We start from the raw sequence: 23348 nt of genomic DNA on the forward strand, positions 1-23348 counted from the left end.
AGCCGGACGGCGGGATTCTATTAAGAGCTTCGTCTATTCAGCACTGAGATTACACCAGGGCCCTCTCTCTCTGCGCTCTCTCTCTCTTGCTCTCTCTCTTCCTGCTCTCACACACACTCTCCCATCGCCAACATCCGAGCCCTCAGTATCCCCCCCTCCCCGATACTTACCCTGGGGGTCCTATAGCGCATGCACCCCCCCCCCCCCACACACACACACACACACACACACACACACACACACACACCCCCCCATAACCACCAAACACCCCCTACTTCCTCAGCCACTCTCTCCGCCAACCCCCCCCCCCCCCCCCCCCCCCCCCAGTCAGTTTTTACACTTCCTAACAGTAGTGTTTTTCTCAGTGGTCTCAGTGGTCAAGTCCTGGCAATAATCAATGGGAGACACAGAGAGAGAGACAACAAGGGAAGAGAGGTACACTGGCCTGCACTGCACTCACTGTGGCAATATTTATACACACACAGACACACACACACTCACACACAGAGATACACATGCACACAACTGTGTGCTTAGGCATAAATATGTGCAGAGGTGTAAATGCCTCGCAATACACACATGATTGCGCTGTATCTCTCTCATTCTCTCTCGCGCGCTTCCTCACTCTTTCTTTCTTTCTGTCATTCTGTCTGTGTCTGTCTGGCTGTTTGTCTGTGTGTCTGTCTTGCTCTCTCTATGTATCTCAATGCCCCTCTTTCTCAGCCAACAGCAGCTTGTGAGGGGCCTTCTTTGACAAGGATTTAAACAACGCTTTAGATGGGCAACATCACCAACACTGCTCACCCATCAGACCACCACAGCTCAGGTATTTAAGAAGCTTGTTTGTTAGGATGAGAGAGAAAGGAAAAGAGAGAGGAAGAGGGAATGGGGGGAGGAAGGGGGAGAGAATAGGGAGGAGAGACGAGGAGGGACGAGGTAGAGAGAAGGAAAGGAAGAGAGGAGGGGGGAGGGAGGGAAAAGGAGGAAGGGAAGGGGAGAGAGGAAAGGAGTGGAGAGAGTGGGAAGAGGGAGAGGTAGGACACAGAGAGAGGAGGGGAAGGAAATGAAGGTAGAGGGGGAGGCAGAGGGAGTGAGTGAGGGAGTTCTGTAAGGGGTCAAGACAGCCAGGTGAATGGATTAGTGTCTTCCTGTCGACATGAGAAGGAGAGAGCGAGCAAGCGAGAGACAGAACGAAAGAGAGAGAGAGAGAGAGAGAGAGAGACAGAACGAAAGAGAGAGAGAGAGAGAGAGAGAGAGACAGAACGAAAGAGAGAGAGAGAGAGAGAGAGAGAGAGAGAGAGAGAGACAGAACAAAAGAGAGAGAGAGACAGCTCTTTCTGTCAAACAAACCGAAATGTACTATGTTGCCTTCTATCAGGATGTCCGCAGTGTGTACATAGTCTCTTGGGCTTGATTAAGAACAAGCGCCCCTATCTTATAAACAAGTGAAGTGAAGGCATCCATCATGGATAGAGAGGTGGAGGGAATGCTGCAGTCTATTCCACAGCCAAAGAGATCCTGCTGCTTTGACTGTGTAAGAATATAGAGGAGAGGAGAGGAGGGGAGAGGAGGTAGGGAAAGAGTAGGTGAGCAGAAGAGAGCTGAAGAGGAGAGGATGAGAAGGGAGAGAGGGGAAGGAGAGATGTACAGGAGACTTTGAGTAAGAGAGAAGAGGAGAGGAGAGAGCAGGAGGAGAGAGAAGAGGAGGAAGGAGAGGGGAGGAAAGTGGAGGAGGACAGGGGAAAGGGAGGAGGGGAAGAGGAGGAGGGAGGGAGAGAGAATTATAGAGGTGAGGGTAATTATTTTGATTATTATCATTATTATGTAGTAGCAGTGGTAGCAGTAGTGAGTTCCAAGACATTCATCAAAACTAACAAGAACTTGAGGGAGTAATCAAATAAGTATAGGACAGAAAGGAGCAGAAAGTGATTGAGTCGTCAAAGCGAGGGCAATAGGTTAGCACACTAGAAAGGCCATTACGCTAGGGGGGTGGAGGCTCGTGAGGGGGTTTACCCTTGGCAGACGCCTGCGGCATGACTCTGGCCCAGCACCGGCAGCCAGAGAGTGGCTTAACAGGATCGGAATGCTTCTGCAGGGGCAGCGCAATCAGCACCAACTTCCTCCGATTCAAGAGAGTGTACTAGCCGTTCTCTGGGCCTTTTGTTTGAGCCCGGGCCCCGCTGACAGCGCGGAGGAAGCTGGTGTCTGACATTCAGGGGACATGTTGACTGTGTATAAACACAGTGGCCAGGGGCGCAGGAGAACGGAGCGGAGGTGGGGCCTAAAGCTCTGGAGCTAATAGGGTTTAAAGTGTGTGTGGCGTGTGTGTGTGTGTGTGTGTGTGTGTGTGTCTTTACATGAGAGGTTGGCTGTGTGTATGCTTGAGTGTGTAGGGGCACATGCAAGCAAAGGTGGGTGTGTATGTTAACGGGTGCACATGCATACCATGACATTATTTCTGGTGGTCGAAAGCCACGGCTGCATTGCGCGTTGTTTTTGTGTGGCTGCAGACCTCTGTCAGACCTCAGCCGGTGCAGAGGCCGGGCGAGAGATGTCCTCCACCTGCTCTGCTGGGCCTGCTGGCCCCTGTCATCAAGCAGCTGCCCTCCCGGGACTCCAGCCGTTGTTAAATGTTGTGTGACAATGAGATTTTCTTAAGTGTCATCTTGATAAAGGAGTGGATGGAGAAAGCGACGGCGAGAGTGACATAGAGCCAGAGAGAGAGAGAGGGAGAGGGTTGAGAGAGGTTGAGATAAGAGTAGAGATGAACTGGTCATAGTCCACAGGCCCTCCATCACTCGTCCGACTGTGGCTCCATTTCTCGCGCTCCGCTCCTCTCTGTCTCAGGCTCACACACACACACACACACACACACACACACACACACACGCACGCACGCACACTCGCACACACACACATGCACACACACACACACACACACACACACACACACACACACACACACACACACACACACCGTTCTGTGTTATTACAATCCATCTCTCTCTTTCTTTCACACCTTCTCTCTCTCTCTCTCTCTCTCTCTCTCTCTCTCACACACACACACAGACACACAGACACACACACACACACACACACACGCCATCCCTGACTCAAGCAAACACAAATGACTGTATTCCATCACAACGGGCCGCGGATCGCCGATCGATCCTGAGAGCACTCCCTCCCACACACAGACACCTGCAGGTGATTGATCCCCGAATCAGTCCCTTCCTCGCCCAGCGCCATAAAACCATAACAGCCCATCATAAACGCTGATTTATCCTCGCCTCGCCATCCCCGGCCTCGCGTTTAGAATATTAACCCCAAAAGTGTGTGACTCGTGGAGGAGCGATAGCTTTGAAATTGAACAAACCTGGGGAATATTGACCCGCGTGTCTGATGGCTCCATCAGGGTGGGCCCGGAGTGAGACGAGATGGTCTCAGGGCGGGTGGGTGTGGGTGCTCGTCACACACAGACAGTGCTTGCACCACAATCTGTGGATATTTCTTAAAAGTGTGTTTTTTGTGTGCTTACATCTCGACGTTAGGGGCTTAGGGCGTACATTTGTGTGTTTGTGTGTGTGCGCGCACTTGCATGCATCTTTATGTGCATGTCAATGTGTGGGAAATGAATGCCAGTGTACCTGTTTCTGTGTCCTTGTGTGTGCGTGTGCCCGCGCGCATGTCATTGTGTGTGTGTGAATTCCAGCGTGTGTGCCTGTTTCTGTGTGTCCTTGTGTGTCCCTGTCTGTGTGTGTAATCCTCCTACAGGAAATGGTGCTGGGCCACATTTTAATGATGCTGTTGGTCTGGATGCCAGCAGCATGGCGTAGCTGCAGCAGAAGCAGCAGCAGCAGCAGCAGCAGCGGCGCTGTAGTCAGCCATGCAACATGCTCCCAGGTTAAACATAATCCGGGCCCTAACGGCAAAGTCCCTGGGCCTCTTTGATGCTACGAGGAGCTAGTCATGCCTGAAATAGGAGTCACCCCGTGTCCCTGTGTAATGGGCTCGTCTGGTACCCCCGTGTGTGTGTGTGTGCGTGTGTGTGTGTGTGTGTGTGTGTGTGTGTGTGTGTGTGTGATTGTGTATTCAAAGTCATGCAGCGGGTTTTGGTTGTTTGCTTGCTTGTTTGTTGTTTTCTTTTATCATAGGTATAATTTAGGGTTTCATTTTGAATCACCTACAATAAACTTGCTTGACAAGAAGGAATGGGGTTTGAGGGGAACATGTGTGTGTGTGTGTGTGTCTGTCTGTGTGTTTGTGTGTGTCTAAATTGGTATTGTGTTTCGATGTACACTGTTGCTATTGATTATTCTCGTTTTAATAAAAAAAACAAAAACCAGTAAGAAAGACACAATGTTGGTGATCATGGGTGAATAAATAAAAACACTCTGTTCAGGCACACAGAGTTTTCTCTCTCATCCATCACCCGGACCCCGTTTCTTCTTCCTCCGTCACTGCTGTCAGTGTGTGGAGCTGTGTACAGACTCTGGCACACAGCGTAAAGCGGGACAATGTGCGTGTTTAACTCACAACCAACATTAAAATATTAGCCCTGCACATCAACACGGCACATGAATAGCACTCTGTCGCAAGAGAAAACAGAATACTTCAAGCGCCGGTCGACAGCTCAATAAACATAATGAATGGCCGACACCCAGCCCCGCTGAGGTCTTAAGCGGCCCAGTGTTCAGTTCCATCGCCGATCGACTCTTGTACATAAAACCCCCCTCGCTCTTTTAAAGATGATATCTATGAACGTTTTCCAACCAATTTGTTCCCCGTGCAGTGACCAGCGAGTCACTCTAATCACCTCCGCTTCCCCCCATGGGGGAGGGGGCTTGGGTGGGGGTGGGGGATGTGAAGCAGGGGGGAGGGGGGTCTTGCTGTTTGGCTTTCCACTGTGCTCTATAGGTATGAGCGGGCCGTGCCGCGGTCAATTCATGTGAGGAAAAACGTTACCTTTGACTCTGTAGCGCCTTTATCGCACCCCCTAGCCTGCGCTGAGTGGGTTCTGTATGTGGAGGAAGTTTCTCTGATCGCAAAAGCCTTGCTCTGTTGCGGTGTCGCTCTCTTTTCTCTCTCTCTCTCTCTCTCTCTCTCTCTCTCTCTCTCTCTCTCTCTCTCTCTCTCTCTCTCTCTCTCTTTCCCTCTGTTGTTGCCTCTGTAATACTGCAATACCCCCCCAACACCACCCCTGAAAACACAAACACTCATCAATACACAGGGACATACATTTGATTGTATTTTTTTTTTACGCTTCAACGTGGTCATGTTCAAGTTCCAGTTGTGTTCAACATGACAGAATATTTCATACAAGATACACAGGGTGGCTGGATCATTTAATGATTTCAAAGCTCTCAATATGACTGTTTTAAAGTATTTTATAGAAGGGAGTTTTTGGAATACATTTAGAGATGCCATATCTGTCTAAATATCTACATTTTCTTGTTTTTGCTGGCCCTTATCTTTTAAACCTTTAACAGGTTAACAACGGGTCGCTGTTAACCTGTCATGGCACTGAGGGGCCACACTCCCCACCAGATGATGGCTCACTAATGCAGAAAACAAACCAGAAACCATGTTCAGGGCATGTAGCTCTCTCTCTCTCTCTCTCTCTCTCTCTCTCTCTCTCTCTCTCTCTTTCCTCCCCTCTTTTTTTCTCTCTCTCTATCTCTCTCCCTCTCTCACACTCTCCCTTGCTCTCTCTATATCTCTCTTTTTTTTTTCTCTTCCTCTCTCTTTGTCGGAATGCCTGGCTGACCCCGGCAAATGAAAATAATCCAAAGTAATTAGAAGTGAGCTAGGCTGGTTCTGCGAGCCCCCGGGCGGCCGGGTAAACATGGCCGGGCGCGCTGCGTTTCTCTGAGGGGCCAGGCGGAGCCAGAGGGGCCGCTGACCTTGTCCACATAAAGCAGTGATTTATGAAGTGCAGGGCACAGCAACGGGGCTTCTGTCTTCTCCCGCACAACCAAATTACTAAGGTGCAGATTAACACGCGCTCACGACGGGCCTACTTCCAGACCAGGGGAAATTTTCGTATTTACATTTTCCGCTTTCGTTTCCTGTGCCTTGTTTTAATATTGATTTGGGGGAATATGGATATTTGAAAAAAATAGAGTTGTTTAGATGTGATAAGAGCCTGAAAAATCCTAAAATAATGGTTTAACATGGACGAGTGTTTTTCTAAAGGGTCTTGGTCTATCGGTTTATAATTAGCCGGCCCGTTATATTTTCTATTTTATAGTTGTTGTAATGTTCTGGATATTTGGCTCTAGGGTTTTTTGTTACGAAAAATGTGCGATCTGGTGTCCGCAAAAGGGAAAGTGTGTGTTTGAGCTGTAAACGGGGTTTGGCCACTTGATTGAATCGCCCACACCTAAGCATAATAAATGGCACAGGGGGGTCGTATGCATTCAAACTCATGATGGAGACTTAATGCAGCCTCTCGCTCGTGTCAATGGGAGGTCTCGCCTTGAATGGCGGGACTATTTCATGTGGATTTGCCTTCAAAATTTCTCTTTTTTCTTTACTTCTCCCTCTCTGTCCTGGAGGATGTGCTGGAATGTGCACCTTAGTCGGTCTCTGTTTCCATTTGCTAGCGTGTGACTGCGCGCGTGTGGGTGTGCGCGTGTGTGTGTGCGTGTGTGTGTGTGTGTGTTTGCTTGTGTGTGTGTGTGTGTGTGTGTATGTGTGTGCGTGTGTGTGTGCCGTCTAGCCGTGCGGCAGCAGCACGCTCTGCAGACCCAGGGCTTCCAGAGCCCCTTTATAACCCACATGGGAATCCCCGTCCATGCGGAGTTCTTGTGTCTGGCTGCAAATGCACGATTTTTCTCTTCAACGAAACTTTTTCACAAATGCATTTTTTTTATATGCAAGCGATAAACATTACTAAGCCGTCAAAAGAGACCCGAAAAATACTCCACGGTTTACTCGAAAAAGTGAATTTAAGATAAATTAAAGGAAAAGATTAATGAAAATGTACTAGGCTAATTGCGTTTGTAGATGCGTTTTGCAGTGTGCCTAATTGATTAAAGATCCATATATCTTTAACGACTCGCTATTTATTCGCTGCAAGAAATGCACAGAATATCAAAGCACGTAGGCCTACACTTTATAAAATACAAACTCAATACGGACCAAAAGGGTTCAAAAGCTCCATAAAATTACTATAAAATGCATTGCCGGAAGCAAGTTGTTTGTAATTTGTTGATAAAGGGCTTTTTTCAAACATGTTCAAATGAACCAGACCTATTCAACCCCGCCTTATCAGACTGTTTATGGCAAATTGACAAAATAAATACAAAATGCGAAAAATGTTTTGTAAATAATTGCCGTGATTTCATTTCATACCATTACACTTTGATGGTGAATTCATGAGCTTTGCCAGCCGTTCAGACTTGTAAAGATGTTTGATCTTTTATATTTGATCTATACCAATTGGACGCAGTCTAGATGTTTTTGGCTTTATTTTTATAGAAAGATAAAACAATGCTCCCTATTTAAAAAAATCTGTTTGGCACTCTACTTTCCTAAAAATAGACCTTTATTGCAGTTTTAGTGGATTTAGTGCAATTGATTAGGCATATCAAATGTGATAAACACGAAATAAAAATAAAGAACTCAATAAAATAAAAAGTTTTTTGTTGATCTGGCCATACTCGCTTATTAGTGCAACAAAACAAGTTTTATAAATATCTGGAACTTCAGATGCATAGTTCCCTCAAAAACGTTTCAGTTGAGCACGCCATCTTCTGACTGGGGAAAGTAATACACATTTCCTCAGTGAGGGCGGTTTCTCTCTCCTGCCACTTCTACACCAGATCACCCCCGGTGATAGCCACAAACCTTCTCTTGTTTACCAGCGCTTGCTTCCTCCACCCCGGCCAGAGAGTCCTGGTCTCTCCCTACCACAACCCTCCACTGGACCGGCAGAGGCCGCGGAGCAATCACTTTCCCAGATTACTTGTATTTAATACACAATGCATCATAAAACAAATTCCTCACCCTGACAGGAAGAAAATAGAACAGCTCATTCGGCTTGAGCTCTCCCAATTTATTGCTAAATTAAAAAGGCTTCCAACAATGGACAAGTCGAGGAAAGGCAGGAAATCAATGGCCGGGCAGAGCGAAGGTCTCTCTCCTCGCCTCTCAGGGAGCGGACGGACGGTGGGAATCAGTGGCGGGGTCTTGGCTTATTTACACATGATTTTTCCTGTCCTTCCTGCCCATTTGCTCCGCGATTTCGTAAAACAATAGGCATTATCTGGGATGGAAGGTCAATGTCAAATGGGCGATGGCCAGTGCGAGGCGTGTATCCATCACCATCTGATCTCATCACTGGGCTCTCCCCGGGCTCCCGAGCTTTATGAGCTGCCTAATAAAAGCCCTCGTGTAGGGCCCTTTACGGACCCTTTGTTTTTATTTGCAAACGCTTAATTGTAATTAAAGACTGTGAATATATGCTGCAGCACTTCATAGCCCTAAACGAAGCGAACATTCTGGGAACATCAGAAGAGAAGGGGTATCCTCGTATATCTTTTTTATTGGCCATGATTTGTAAATACATTTAAGATAAGGAAACATTTAAGATGTATGCTTTAACCCTTATGGGTATAGGCTGGTGTGGTATGAGTGCTGCGCGCCTCCTACAAATATCGATCAGGCCCATCCTCTGTTTACCCTGCTTTGTCTGACCTGTGTTTTAAACAGAGTACATGGTGCATGGCTTTGGGTAGAGCAGGTGTGTAAAGAGCAGAAAAAAAATAGATCAAGTAAACAAGAAAAATATGACTTTCACTCAAAATATAAAAATAGGCAGACAACGTGTTCATTGGATGTCAGACACATGGATATGTGTCTGGTTTGTTATAATTCAGAAACATATAGGGTATTATTTTCTAAACCAGCGGCCAAAGTTATAGGCCTAGCGAATGTGGGCGAAATGCCGAAATGATAATGAATTAATTTGTTAGTCGGAGTTGAGTAAAACAAAACAACGCAGGCTTATTTAGTGGAGTCTATATGCAATCTAAAGTGAATCAGTTAGCCCGCACCACGACCTCTCCCTGACCCCCCACTCAGCCCTGGGATCCACTGTCACTTTAACGTTTACAACCAGGAGCGTCGCTTCCGAGCGGAGACAGCAGGAAGAGACAGTCCCTCTGCACCGCTCAGTACGGATGGGCGAGCAGGATCCTCCTTAAGAGACACACACACACACACGTGCGCACATACACACACACACATGCACAAACACCGGCGCATGGATAGGAGTCCGAGACGCGGAAAGTAGGTGTGCGATCCTCGCCACCAGACACAACAGTCAGACCGAAGGGGCAGAAGAAGAGGAGAAGAAAAAAAAAAAGAAGCGAAGTTGATTTGTCGCCAGCGGACACCTGGGTGTGTGAGGAGGCGACACACACTGCGCCGGGCGGATCTCGCAGTTTGGAAGTTGGAGCAAGTTGTTGTAGCCTACCACCAAGGGATTTACCGATGACTACATGACAATAAAGCGAGTTTGAACACGGGGATCGTCTTGCCGGGGGATCTGTGAGACAGAGATCCGCGAGTCTCTTCCGTTGGGTCGATCTGAAGCAGCGCCGGGACAGCGGGCGATCTGGAAGAGCACGAAGTAACCGAGACCTGGTTTTATCCAACTTTAGTTTGGTGATCCTAAACGCTGTCGCGGAGCGCAGTTCGGTGAGATTCACTGAGACGCGCAGCAGACCGTCTGGACAAATTAATTGAGTTGCAGGAGTTTCCACGGTAAGATGAGACAAACAAAATGTATGTTTTTAATTGGATTGTTCTCGGACATAGTTAATGGGGTTTGTTGTCTATTCTCTGACTGGCCGTTTAGCGGTTGTAAAACAGAAGAGATAAACACGAGCCACTTGATAAATATGGTGTAAAATGTAATGTTGTTGAGGACAAAGGGCATGAGCCTATACAATCTAAATATTTATTCAGAGAAGGAGATTATACAAAGACGGATTGGGGATTTTAGCAATTCCTTGTTGTATCTCAACATTATGATGGATTTATATTTATATATAGCACAGTTGTCATTTATTGCCCAAATATTAAGATTTCAAACTGTGTCAAACTTTTACAATTCGTCGGAAGATTTTCTCTTTAAAGCATCGAAGTCCCCCATTTATTAATGCAGGCCTAATATTTGTTGAAACCCAGGCTATTTATTTGGCCTCTATTGAATTCCTTTTTCTTATTATATTTTTCGTTGTCTGCTATGTTGAAGTAATGATTCCATGGGCTAAGTATTTGTATATGGCTTAAGCTTAGGCTACATAACAACATCACATTTAAACAAACACCAATAAAACATTTTTTTTTTACTGTTATCACCTTTTTTTATATGTAACGTTATTAATATATATTGTTTTATGTAGGACTACATATCAATTGCAACATTTCATAAATATAATTTGTTTTCGATTTAAAAAAAATGATATCCTTGTTGAGACCATTTGTGTCCATTTGAATGTCAAATGCACTCAATTATGCATGATTAATGAATTGAAATTAAACATTAAAGATTATTTGTATAATTTTTAAATGACTTCAATATGCAGCAGAGAATTATGCCTGATTGTTTATCGAAAGGGGCAGAAAAATATATCATTTTTAATGTCATATTCTAGTAGTGTAGTTCATGTCATTTTATTTTATTAATTGTATTTAAATATTTTTTTTATAATAGGCTATATGAATCATTTCAAAAAAGGTAAAATAATTCTGTTTTGTGCTCTTTAAAATATGTTTGAACGAAAACAAAAAAATGGGGATGACAATTGGAAGTCCATAATGCATTAATAATATATTATAAAGCTTGTATTAATTAAATGTCAAGTATTATATTTTTTTCCCAGAAAACTAAATAAAACATTTTGCATGAGGGTTGTATTTGCTGAAAGATGAATCACATAAATGTGTCCCATCCTTCCTGAGGTTGAGTATGCAATAGGGACTGGCTGCTATGGGCTGCATTCTCTGTTCTGCCTGCACAGCCTTTATCAGCATGTGTATTGCCCCACAGTGAGTTCTAACATTACACTCGTATTCCTCTGTGGGAGGTCACGTATGGTGAGTCTCTGTTTAGCCCCAGTTACCTGGGCTGACACAGATCAAAGTCTGATCTTGTCCTCTCTTCCTCCCTTCCTCTCTCTATCTCTCTCTGCCCTCTTCCTCTGACCCCTCAGATCTCGGATGGGCCAGGCCATGTGAAGTTGTGCGTGGATGCCAGCAAGCCAGACACTGGGAGCTGGCTGAAACACATCCAGTTTGCCCCTGTGAACAAGCAGCACAACCTGACCGCGTGCCAGCTAGATGACCAGGTAGTGTGTGTGTGTGTGTGTGTGTGTGTGTGTGTGTGTGTGTGTGCGTGTGCGTTTGCGTGTGTGTGTGTGTGTGTGTGTTGCTTGGCAGACCATCATATGTAGAGATCAAATACAGAGAAAACAAAGAAAGAAAAATATCACTTAATGCACAAAATAAGGAATTCAGCTTATCTCAGCCAACATATGAGAAGTTCAGTGCCTCTAAGGAGGGAATCAAGTGCCCTTGAACATAGAGTGAGTGTTAACGTATTACAGGGCTGTAGTATCTAAGCCAGGTTGGTTTTTACCAGGCCTTCCTTCTGTATAAGATCCCGTGAGCGTCACGTCTGTTAAGGTAAAAGGTGTTATGGTGATCCTAGTCAGATATCCCCCCCTCCCCCCCTCCCCTCCTATGTGCTGTTGGCCCACCCTGTCTCTTCTCTCTCTCTCTCTCTCTCTCTCTCTCTCTCTCTCTCTCTCTCTCTCTCTCTCACACACAGTATTACACATGACATGACACTGTGCCACACACACTCTGCACCTCCAGGGATCCTGCCTGCCACTGCTATCTGCGTGTTTTGTTTCTGTAATTGTGCGCTGGCTTCTGCCGTGCTTGGACCACAGGGAGGGATGAGAGGCGGCGGGCCGCCGGGGCAGATAGTTCCACACACTTGGCCGTCACGCTCGTGCCATAAACTGTGAGATATGCCAGGAATGCCCCAGTGCCTATTCTTCCCCCCCACCTGGAGATACACGAGTACAGAAAGACATGGGGGCCTGTTCATGTCCATCTCACCATGAGAGGACACCGCGGCCGCGTAGATGCACGGCATCACAATGTAAAAAAAGAAAAAACGACAACAGTGGCGCAGAGCAGGAAGGCTGGGGGGTTTAATATTATCTGAGAGATACGCAGCAGGGCGGGTGGCTCCCTCTACCTCATCCAAGAAAGAAAGGGTTGGATCAACGAGCATGCGGGCCGGCACACAGATAGTGAACACTCAAGATGAATGAGAATAAGCACTAGAAGGAGAGCTCAAGGCCAAGCATGAGCTCTCTGCAGGTGATGGTCAGAAGTGGTTTATCTGCTAGACTGTGGACTTTTCGCTCTGATCAAGATGAACCAAACCAGGTTAAACCAGAATTTGGCATATTAAGTCCTTGCATCTTGAGTTCATGATTTCTCTTTCAATGAGTGTCTGAAGGATGTTCCATACCACCTATAGGCTTTATATCCCCTTCTACCTCTCTTGTTCTTCAGTGCAGAAATTACCACTTTAAAAGGGTTCCCCTTGTTGGGGCCATCAATCTAATTACAACACAAAACTATATAAAGTCATTAAAAGTGATCTAAAGTCATGCGTGCTAGGGAGAGAGAGAGGAACAGAGTGCAAGAGAGAGAATAATGGAGAGGGAGAGAGAGTTGAAGTTTGAGAGAGGGAGAGAGCGAGGGAGAGGGAGCGAGCGAGTAAGAGTAACAAAGAGCAGGAGGGCTTTTCTCTGTGAGGTGTGACTTGCTGTCAACACTGCGGTTCTGCTCGGGTGGCAGCGTAAGCGTCCGACAGGTCACGGACATGGCTATGATGAGGCGATTGTTAAGTATCACACACTGTCACAACACGGCACAATGTGCCGTCTTTAAGCTTTCCGGACAACATCAGTGTTTTTGAAAACGCACTGTAGCGCTGCACAAAGACTGTCTGTGGGCGGCTGAGTTCAATAGCCTAAATAGGGTGGTCTTCTATAGCCACTGTCACTCGCAAGGAGGGCGTGCGTGCGTGCGTGTGTCCGTGTGTGTGTGTGTGTCTGTGTGTTTTTGTGTGTTTCCTCTTGCAGATGTTGCATATGCATTTGAAAGTCTTTCTTTGGATGCATGTGTTTATCTGTTTGTCTGATCTATGTGCTTAGATTGTCCATTGTGTTTCAGTTATGTTTCATCAGTGAGGTGTGTGTGTGTGCCTAAGTGCGTCTGACACACAGGTCTGAGTATGTGTGCCCGCTCCCTTAATTCATGCCCTGTGCGGCGCATTGTGAATTGTTCATTGCGGTCCACATTTCTCCCAACGCTCCTCATTCTGAGCTGGAAATGTGAAAGTGCACAGTACCTGATTCCAGCAGGGTTTTACAGCCCCAGAGAAGTGCTGAGTCTAACCCGGCCTCAAACCACACTCTAACACACAATACAGACCCTTAACCCCCCTTTTCTTCAGCAGGGCTCTGGCAACACACACACACACACACACACACACACACACACACACACACACACACACACACACACACACACACACACACACACACACACACACACACACACACACACTTCCGGCCTTTAGAAAATGTATGATAACATCTCGCTCTCAACAGAGAAAATGTATTATGCAAAACAATTGTTGTGTAATGGGCGGGCAGTGGCTGATGATTTGAATGCGGAGGTGTAGAACTTTAATTTTGACCGGCTAAGGTGGTCAGTGTCTCAACGGCTCCTGGGTCCTGAGCCAAGTCCCTCCCACCCTGTCCCCCGCTCCACCATGTAGTCTCCCTAGTTTCTGACCCAATTCTGTTTACCATTAAACTTTATGATGAATCTCAAGAGGGTGAGGGAATGAAAGGGGGATGAATGAAGGAGAAAAGTGAAAGAAAAAGTCTGTTTTGACTTGCCTGAGGAAATGTCAGGCTACCACTTTTGGATCAGTTTATCTCTTTTTCCCTCTCTCTCGCTCTCTTGCTCCTCTCTCTTCTCCTTTACTCTCTCTGTCTCTTTACATGTTTTCTAAGATATTTTAGTGGCAAATGTGGCTGTATATTAAACAATGAGGCAAAGATTTAGTTCTAATCACAGCTGTAAAAGTCCCTGCTGCTCTTGCCAAACGATGCCATTGGTGGAACAGCTGTAGTCAAGCAGAACAATGTATCATGTTTGTGTGTGTGTGTGTGTGTGTGTGTGTGTGTGTGTGTGTGTGTGTGTGTGTGTGTGTGTGTGTGTGTGTGTGTGTGTGTGTGTGTGTGTGTGTGTGTGTGCGCACGTACACTTTTATATACTCATAACGTGGAAATGAAAAGAAACGACTAGGGAGGACGCCTATGACATATGTAACGGCTATTCGAAATGTCCTTTTTATATAGCTCATGTATGCATCAGTTTATATCCTCTAAAGTATTCCAACACTAAAATAGTGTTTTTAATGTAATCTTAGCCACATTTCCAAGATGCCTTATAATAATGAATCGGGACATTTACAACACAAAAATCCATAGAAGGATTTTTAATCATGACATTACTAACGACATGAATTCCTCGCAGCCGACTGGGGTCTGGCCTACAGGCTTAAAAACTGCAAGACTGAGTTCATTCCCAGCCCGTAAAACCTTAAGGTTTGGCCCAATGCTTGTTTGCTGCAGCACTATAGCGCTCTATACGCCCAGCGCAGCTCGGCTTCGGCGAACCGCGATCAGCATGTTTTGCCGTTAGGATAATGAAGGCAATTAGTAGTGAAGTGCACTGCGCACCTCACTCCACTGGGCCATTAAAGAGATAGATTTAACGTGTAATTGACAGCATCCAGTAAGGATGTGAAGACCCGGACCCCCTCCTCACATGAAGTGATGCCAGAGTTTATGAAAGCTAATCTCATTATCTGTATTGATTTTCACTTAGCCTCCCATCGAAGGGAAGTATCTTCTACAGCTTAGTAGAAGTAGTGACATTCATTACAACCTTTAGCCTCAACCTAGCATAGTAGTCAAGGTTTGTCGGAACTTGTCCAAGATGTGATGATTGCTCAACCAAATGGAGATTAAACATGAGTAGGACATGATGTACTTCGTTGGTTCACTATGAATATTTGATTCCATCACATCTGACCAGACAGTCCTTTTAAATAGGAAAAGTTAGACTACATGTATGACTGAAATCCAAACTTAAAAAAGCTTGTGAATAGCTTTCTTGGAGTGATAGAAAAGGCCAAGAATTTTGTCCGTGGTGAATTAATGGTGAACGGGGGAGCAGTTCCTTCCTTTTCATTTAACTTCACATTTATCCTTCCTCTTACATTGAAGGGGCCGAATGTCGTTTATCAAATGCACAAACGATGACACACTGTGAGATCATTTCCTTATTTATTATATGTGTGTGTGTGTGTTTGGCATACCTGTGGCGTGAGCTCTGGGCGAGGAAGGACGCAGGAGGAGCAGCAGGACAGGGTGTGTCCTGGGAAATGGTGACTCTGTGTTGACTCTGCTAATGACGAATGGTGTCAAGGACACAGGCCGATTGGACCCTGTCTGCTTATGGAAACACGTGACACTGGAAATATTAGAATGGATGGAGTGAAACAGGGTTAGGGTTAGATAAAAAAATGGTGAATAAATAAAGTTCACTATCTAGGGATGGATTATTTCCTAGTTAACATTGTAAGCACCATATTATAATGCTAAGTTTGTGCTCTTTTTCTTTTTTAAAATGTTTTTGAAAACGATCATTACTGGCACACACATTTGTCCAAACGCGCACACTGCCATCATAAGATCCAAATGAAGCGTGCGTTCGACCACATGTGAGCAATCTTGGGCAATTTTTGTCCCACAATCGCAACCTCAATCGGCATGATGTCCCCCCCATTAGACCTAGCCGAGCCAGTTCCCCCTCCTATTAAACTCATTATGTGTGTGCGTATATTGAAGCCATTCATATCGTTATCCTCTTTCTCCCGCATTAAATTTAATGATCAGCTCACTGCAACACTCAAAGCTCACACTCAAATAGTCTCTTGAGCCTGCACTACCGCCCCAGACATGTTAGAGGGAGTGTATGTAAGTGTGTGTATGTGTGTGTGGGTGTCAGTTTGTGTGTTCTGGCCTTGACAAACTGACCTGAGCCGACATCCCCCCTTGTGTTGTGAACTCAAACCCCCCAACTATCTTATCTATCCATCAACCTGTTGTTTTAAGCCACTGTCCATTTAGTGCTTTGAACATAGATTATGTGTGTGTGTGTGTTTGTGTGTCTGTGTGAGTGTGTGCGCGTGCAACTGTGTTCATATGGGTGGGTGTGTGTGTATTTATCAACAGTGGCCCACAGGGAAAGGGTGTTGCCGCTGAGGAATTCCCCTCTCCCCGTGCCCACATGCATGACACATTTTGCTCAGTTTCTCTTAAAGTCATTTTAAGTGCTTCCCTACTCCTACTGCTGCAATACTCTGCCCCTTGTGGGGACAAAGGACACAGAACAGGGCTGAGGACTACCATGTGATACTTATGAACAATGCAAGCGTGTAACACACCAAAGTTCGGAAAAAAAATCTTTAACAAAAACCATAACATCAATATTACTACCCATGTGATTTAAAACCCCAATATAAATCTCTTCCCTTAATATTTCCTGTCTGTCGATATGGCTCCATATTTTCTGTCCATGTATCTTTAATTGGCCCTAGTACAGGCTGGCTTTGGTCAGCTCACCAGAAAGCCTGGTTGAGGGAAGGCTGTATCAGCCACTATGGGAGGGAGCTGCTGGCCTTCTGTGTCTTTCTGAAGTGCTATGTAATTGCTTTCAGTAGGTTTATGACCTGAGGGGGTGGCTCATGCTGTTATGAATATAATATGAGGTGTGTGTGTGTGTGTGTGTGTGTGTGTGTGTGTGTGTGTGTGTGTGTGTGTGTGTGTGTGTGTGTGTGTGTGTGTGTGTGTGTGTGTGTGTGTGTGATATTAGTTCACCACCTTGTTTAAATCGAGACATAATATATGAAAAAAAAGGGAATTGAATGAAAAGGTTAAAACCGTTTCCTTTCCTGGAGACTTTCCGGAGAACTATTCGACTGAGGTCATTTTAACGACAAAGCGACTTTAAAGGATCGACACTCCACTGCTGTTTATCCATCGCTCCACAATGACTTTGTCAATGGATATTAACAATACTGTAGCCCCCCTCCTCTGGGGTCCCCATGGTGTTTGCGGACTGAGTTATGGGCTAGTTCCTGGTCACCATTACATCATACACAAGAATACAAGAAGCCACGAACAATGACACCCACCATTTGTGGCGGAGTATCTCCTGATCTTCATTGTGACCTGGGGGGTATTCATCATACAGGTCTGACCGGGCCGGTCTGGGCTCCAGTCTGGGAGCCGTGTCTGGGCTCCCATGGCAGGCAGGGAGTCGAACCCCCTGTCTCCATGACCTGTGCATTTCCCAGAACCCCCACCCCCACCTACCTCCACTCCCCTTGAAACATTTCTAATAAATTCCCCTGTCATTATGGTCGGTGCGACGTGTCTGGGGAAGTTAATATGTTAAACCTTCAAGGCGTGCCAAAAATAACGGCAGGGGACGATTGTTTAGCGGAGAAAGGCTATTGTCTGTGCATGGGAAGCGCCGCCATCTCAGGGTCTCTCGGAACCGATCTCGCTTGGATCATGTCCCCCCCTCTGCTCCCCCTCACCCCTCCCCCACCCCCCCCCCCCCCCCTCCCCCCCCCCACCCCCCCCTCCCCCCCCCCCCCCCCCCCACCCCCCCCCCCCCCCCCCCACCCACCACCATCTCCTTCTCTTCCCAATACTTCATTCACCTTTGTGAATCGGGAACAAAGCATCTGTGTAAAAGGTCAATCTTTCGATTACGCCACAAGAAGTATTTTCTGACAGGACCATCCTCCTGAAAGTGGTAAAAGCGTGAAAAACTCAAACTTGTTAGTAGGATTTTAGATGGATCAAAATGGCTTGATTTAGGTGACCTGAGTTGTGTGAAGGGTAACCTGTTGACACACTTAATAATCATTTAAATGCATTGTGGGACATGCTGTAGCAAAAAGACAACCCACAACAAATCTCTCCTCTAGTATCCTACTGCTTTGAATGTGTGTATGTGTGTGCGCAGGGCCGTCGGACTTTGGGGGAAAGGTGGACAGTTGTGGGGGGGCCCAAGGCAGAGGGGTGGCCCATGGGAATAAAAAAAAGCCATCCCCTAGTGATAGGAGTCGCATACTGCCGCTACGCCACGTCCCCCCCACCTCCGTCAACAATTGCTCTGTGCTACCCCTCCCCCCGTCAACAATTCAGTTCAGGGGGCTGGTAGGGGGAATTCTGGGGGGGGCATCAGTACCTCTTGTTTACAGGGCCCAGAATTTGGTGCCACGGCCCTGTGCGTGCGAGTGTGTGTGTGATATACTGTATGACATACTGTATGACATAGCCACATTATCATCAATCCGGCTTTGTATTAACCTTGAAGTTAACTGTGCTCAATGTGTTGAATGTTGCAGATTGTCTACAAAGTCACCAGAGAGATTTGTCCCGGTGAAGAGCTACTACTGTTCATGAAGGCTGAGGAATATTCATGTGAGAACATGGCTCCTGATATCCACGGTGAGACACACACACACACACACACACACACACACACACACACACACACACACACACACACACACACACACACACACACACACACACACACACACACACACACACACACACACACACACACACAGTCTGTATATCCAAACTATGTTCACTGTAAGCATACACAAGACCTACAGGGTGACCCAAACTTAGCGAAGTGTGTCCTCACACACAGCAGCTCATGTCTCCCTTTCCTCCCCCTCCCGTTGCAGAGGAGAGACAGTACCGTTGTGAAGATTGTGAGCAGCACTTTGCGTCCCGCACACAGCTGCTGGAGCACCAGAAGATGCCCTGTGGGCTGCCTCATTCCTCCTGCCACCACACAGGTTGGTACCTCCAATTCACAACAGCTCCTCTATTCCCAGGCCTTGTTTGCTACTGGGATAGCTATTGAAGTGACAGTGTTATGATCGCTGGATGGGAAAGGGGAACGAAATGTCTGCATGTCCGTTGCGAATCCATCTCATGGTAATGTGGTGTTGTCGTCCACCCAGGGGGGGACAGCGACCTGGAGGCCAAGGAACCAGAGGACCTGAGGCCCCTTCACCTGGCACACGGCCCCCACGAGTGCAAGGAATGTGACCAGGTGTTCCCCGATGTGCAGAGGTACACTCACACCCAACCTCACACACCCCATGCATACATTCAGTAAGGAGGTTTCAGGAATTGAAGCACACACTTGTCTTGTATTTTTTTTTCTCACCTTACATGTCCATTTTGTTAAGTCTATATATTAATGTGTCGAGTCAAATGGGTACATATGTGCAACATATACATTTAGCATATCTGGTATCCTCAACTGCCTATCTCTGGTTCTCCGTCAGCCTGGAGATCCATGCGCTGTCCCACTCTGAGGAGCGTGAGTACAAGTGTGACCAGTGTCCCAAGGCCTTCAACTGGAAGTCCAACCTGATCCGACACCAGATGTCCCACGACAGTGGCAAGCACTACGAATGTGAAAACTGCTCAAAGGTAGAGTGATGCCTATTGGCAGAGAGAGGGAGACATAAGGAATGCACGCAGTGTCTGTGTAAGAGAGCGTGTTTCCAAAAGAAGAGGAAGTGTTTGCGTGTAGCCCCTGAGAAGTGTGAACAGATATAGATATAGATGGTGTATTTGTGTGTCCGCTCGCGCCTCCACCCACACACAGCCCCCGCAGCCCTCTCTGTTCCCCTCTCTCCATTCTTCATGTTCCCCCGATCACCAGTCCCTCTAACGCAGGCTCCGGCGGTGTACAGATACTAACTCCCCTGCGCGTCTGTGTGCGCTCCTCCTTCCCCCCTCCCCAGCAGGTGTTCACAGACCCCAGTAACCTGCAGAGGCACATCCGCTCCCAGCACGTCGGGGCCAGGGCCCACGCCTGCCCCGACTGCGGCAAAACCTTCGCCACCTCGTCGGGCCTCAAGCAGCACAAACACATCCACAGCAGTGTCAAGCCCTTCATATGTAAGTCACTCAGACCCTACCTATGTAAGTGTGCATGCTTCCTCCACATCTTCTTATTGTTAGACTAGGGTTGTTGTTGTTGTTGTTGTTGTTGTAGTATGTGGGGTTATTTTTGTGAACAAGTTAGATAAAAAGAGATGTAATGCATGAGTTGAGCACAAATCCTGTGTCAGACATTTTTTTGGGAAAAGTACAGAAAAAAAAGATGTATGTTAAAGTGGCTATTTCAAAGATAACTGTAGCAATAAAAAGCAGTATGCTGCTACACAACGGTGTGTTTAAGAAAGCTCGTATGTTACTGCAGCTCCTCCACACCCTCTCTTGCGGAACAACCACTCCTGGGTGATTGAAAACAAGGCGCTAACCGCTGGTGATTTTAATGAATTGCGAGAATGTTGCCACCATCACCCAGTTAAAATAATTCATAATACAAAAAACGAAAGGGCTTTCATCAGTGGGCCATAGGCTGAATCACCATTGTTATCTCATCTGTTAATGGAAACTGACTTGACTGACATTTATTTAAATGAAACCTCCTTGGAGATCTTTGAAATTGTCGCTTTAATATCAGGGAGATTCTATTCATTCTGAAACCATATATTCCTTGTTTACTTAAAAAATATGAATATTGAAAAATATTCAGGGTTCAACTGAATTTACTCCAAAAAAAATAATACAAGGCCAGTCCGGCCAGTGTATACGACACATACTGGCTCCTAGATCATTTTTACTGGCCCTCACTCAAAGTTGAAATAATCAGCGTTCAACATCAACAGAACTCCAAATACTTACATCACAATACCACAATTCAAATAACAGACACTGGACAAATTTACAATGCTAATTGTTTTTGTACATATACATATACATCACAACTTTTAGCAGTGGCCACTAACTGTTTAAATGACATAATGGGATTCTTTTTACTGGGCCTTGCCATCAGACGCCCCATGTTGTTGAACCCTGATATTTGTTTGATGCCTGCCTGGGTTGCATGCAGTTATTTATCATTATTATTTGTGGCTTGCATTTAACAGTAGCCATACCTTGTACAATGTAGATTTAACAAACAATGTCAGAATATGCATCCTTTGCTAATTTTTAATTCTGCAGAAATAACATGGGTCCAATTGTTCCTATTGTTGAGTACATCGTGCAGTTGTACTTGCGACGAGTTATCCTACACTATACTGATCTATTAATAACAGCTTTTACACAGGAACATGATTCTTCCTTATTATACCTCTTAGGCAGACTGCTCTCTGCCACTCCCTCTCTTATTTACTTCCCTGACCCAACCTGACCCTCTATTGACCGCAGAGCTCGCACCTTGACACCCTAATGTCTCTCTCTCTCTCTCTCTCTCTCTTCCTCTCGCTCCTTCTTATTAACGTTAACCTCTGCGCACCTAGCAACCTCTACACTCTCACTCCTTCGCTTCTCCCCAAAAGCATTCTGACCTCCACCTTTTGCCCACCTTCTCTCTCTCTCTTTCCTTCACTCTCTTTGACCCTTCACTCACAAACACACACACATACACGCACACACACTCACAGGCTGCCATGTCTAGGTCCCACTGCAGACCCCAAACCCCCCTTTCCCTCCACCACACACACCATTCCAGACAAATAGCAACCACATGTACAGCCTGTGCCCCTATTGGAATACAAGTCCATTTGCTGTAATCAGCAGAAAATATGCTGGTCTAAAAACAGCTAATGGTCGGTAAAAAAAGACAGGGCAGCCACTGACCTGACAGCTGCCTGGGTTAGAGTGTGTGTGGGTCCAGAGTGCTTGTTTATGTGTATTCTGGATGATCTTTTGTGTGTGTGTGTGTGTGTGTGTGTGTGTGTGTGTGTGTGTGTGTGTGTGTGTGTGTGTGTGTGTGTGTGTGTGTGTGTGTGTGTGTGTGTGTGTGTGTGTGTGTGTGTGTGTGTGTGTGTTTCTCCTTCCCCTTCCATAAGAAGGCTCTTCCCTGTAGAAGTTAAGCCCTCCATCTATCAAGGTCATTAATTCAGTCACCGGACTGCGCTCTACCTATCCGCGGCTCTGCTCTCAGGAATGTGTTTATAATATTTAGCTTGGGTGTATAGAGACCTGACAGAAACGCGCGTGTGAAGTGGCTCGCCTCGCACCTTGTGTGCACCGGCCGTGTGTGCGCAGCCGCGTCCGGGCCTCTCAACGTCACCGCCGCGTAATTTAGCTTCTTCGACTACTTTGTTCATGCTGTAATGAACACACACAGGCGGACAGAAAGACACAACATACACACAGACATTCCAGGGAAGACAAGCGACATAAATACACACACACACAAGCAGGGAGCCACGCGGAGAGAGAGACGGATACGCATACTCCAAAAAGGATTGACCCGCACTTAGCATAGAGACATAAAACAAGACTTTGTGGCACACGGGTAGTTTAGCCTTAAAGTTAAACAGTTAAAGTTAAACTTCAACAGCTTCTAAATAACATTTAACAACTCCTGATGTATAATGTTTTTTTTGACATTTATACAATTGTAGTATTTGCTTGACAATGATTACATGTATAAATCTTTCCATATTTCTATTATCAACTAGAAAATTAACCTTTAAATATTTCCCTAAGCACCATAACACCGGGTGATAGAAAGGCCCACGAACACCTCAATAAAAGAACGTGTCCGGGACAATAACGCTGATGTCAAGCCCTTGTATTTCCATAAAGGTTAACAAGCCAAATATATCCCTGTTCTATTCTGTTCTCAAGTCCTAAATCCTGAGTATGCCCATGTAGATAATATTGACACACCAATAATGGCAGGACGGAGAGGTTTTGTCCCACGGCTAGAGGTAATCTGCCCGCGTCTCCGGGGGTCAGACAGTCACCCAGACAGAGAGACGGACCTGCGGGGCCCCCGAGTGTGGGAAGGTCAGCAGGAGCGGGGCCACAGGGACCTGGCTTCGGGCATAGGGATACAACGCCTAATGGGGCAACAGGACAAGGCACTGGGTGTGTGTGTGTGAGGGGGAGGGCGGGGGGGGGGGGATAGGAGAGGGGCAGCGTGAGGACGTGAGACTCGTCCCTGGGAACCGGACCTACAGGATAGGATTCATTCAACTGCTTCCTCTATATGCCCGAAATAGAGCCATTGTACTGCTTGTGTCTGTGAACATGTTT

The 23348-nt window shown here is 46.3% G+C and overlaps 1 protein-coding gene across 1 annotated transcript in view; it reads left to right on the forward strand.

Annotated features, from left to right (window-relative positions):
• mecom (MDS1 and EVI1 complex locus) overlaps nt 1–23348 on the forward strand; it is an 82424-nt gene that overhangs the window by 43413 nt on the left and 15663 nt on the right. The window contains 6 exon segments of the mRNA XM_079733654.1: nt 11226–11360; nt 18602–18704; nt 18953–19066; nt 19235–19346; nt 19565–19712; nt 20030–20186. Of these exon segments, the coding sequence (XP_079589780.1) occupies nt 11226–11360; nt 18602–18704; nt 18953–19066; nt 19235–19346; nt 19565–19712; nt 20030–20186 (769 nt within the window).

Source organism: Pollachius pollachius, assembly GCF_949987615.1.
Source record: "Pollachius pollachius genome assembly, chromosome: 3".
NCBI lineage: Eukaryota > Metazoa > Chordata > Actinopteri > Gadiformes > Gadidae > Pollachius > Pollachius pollachius.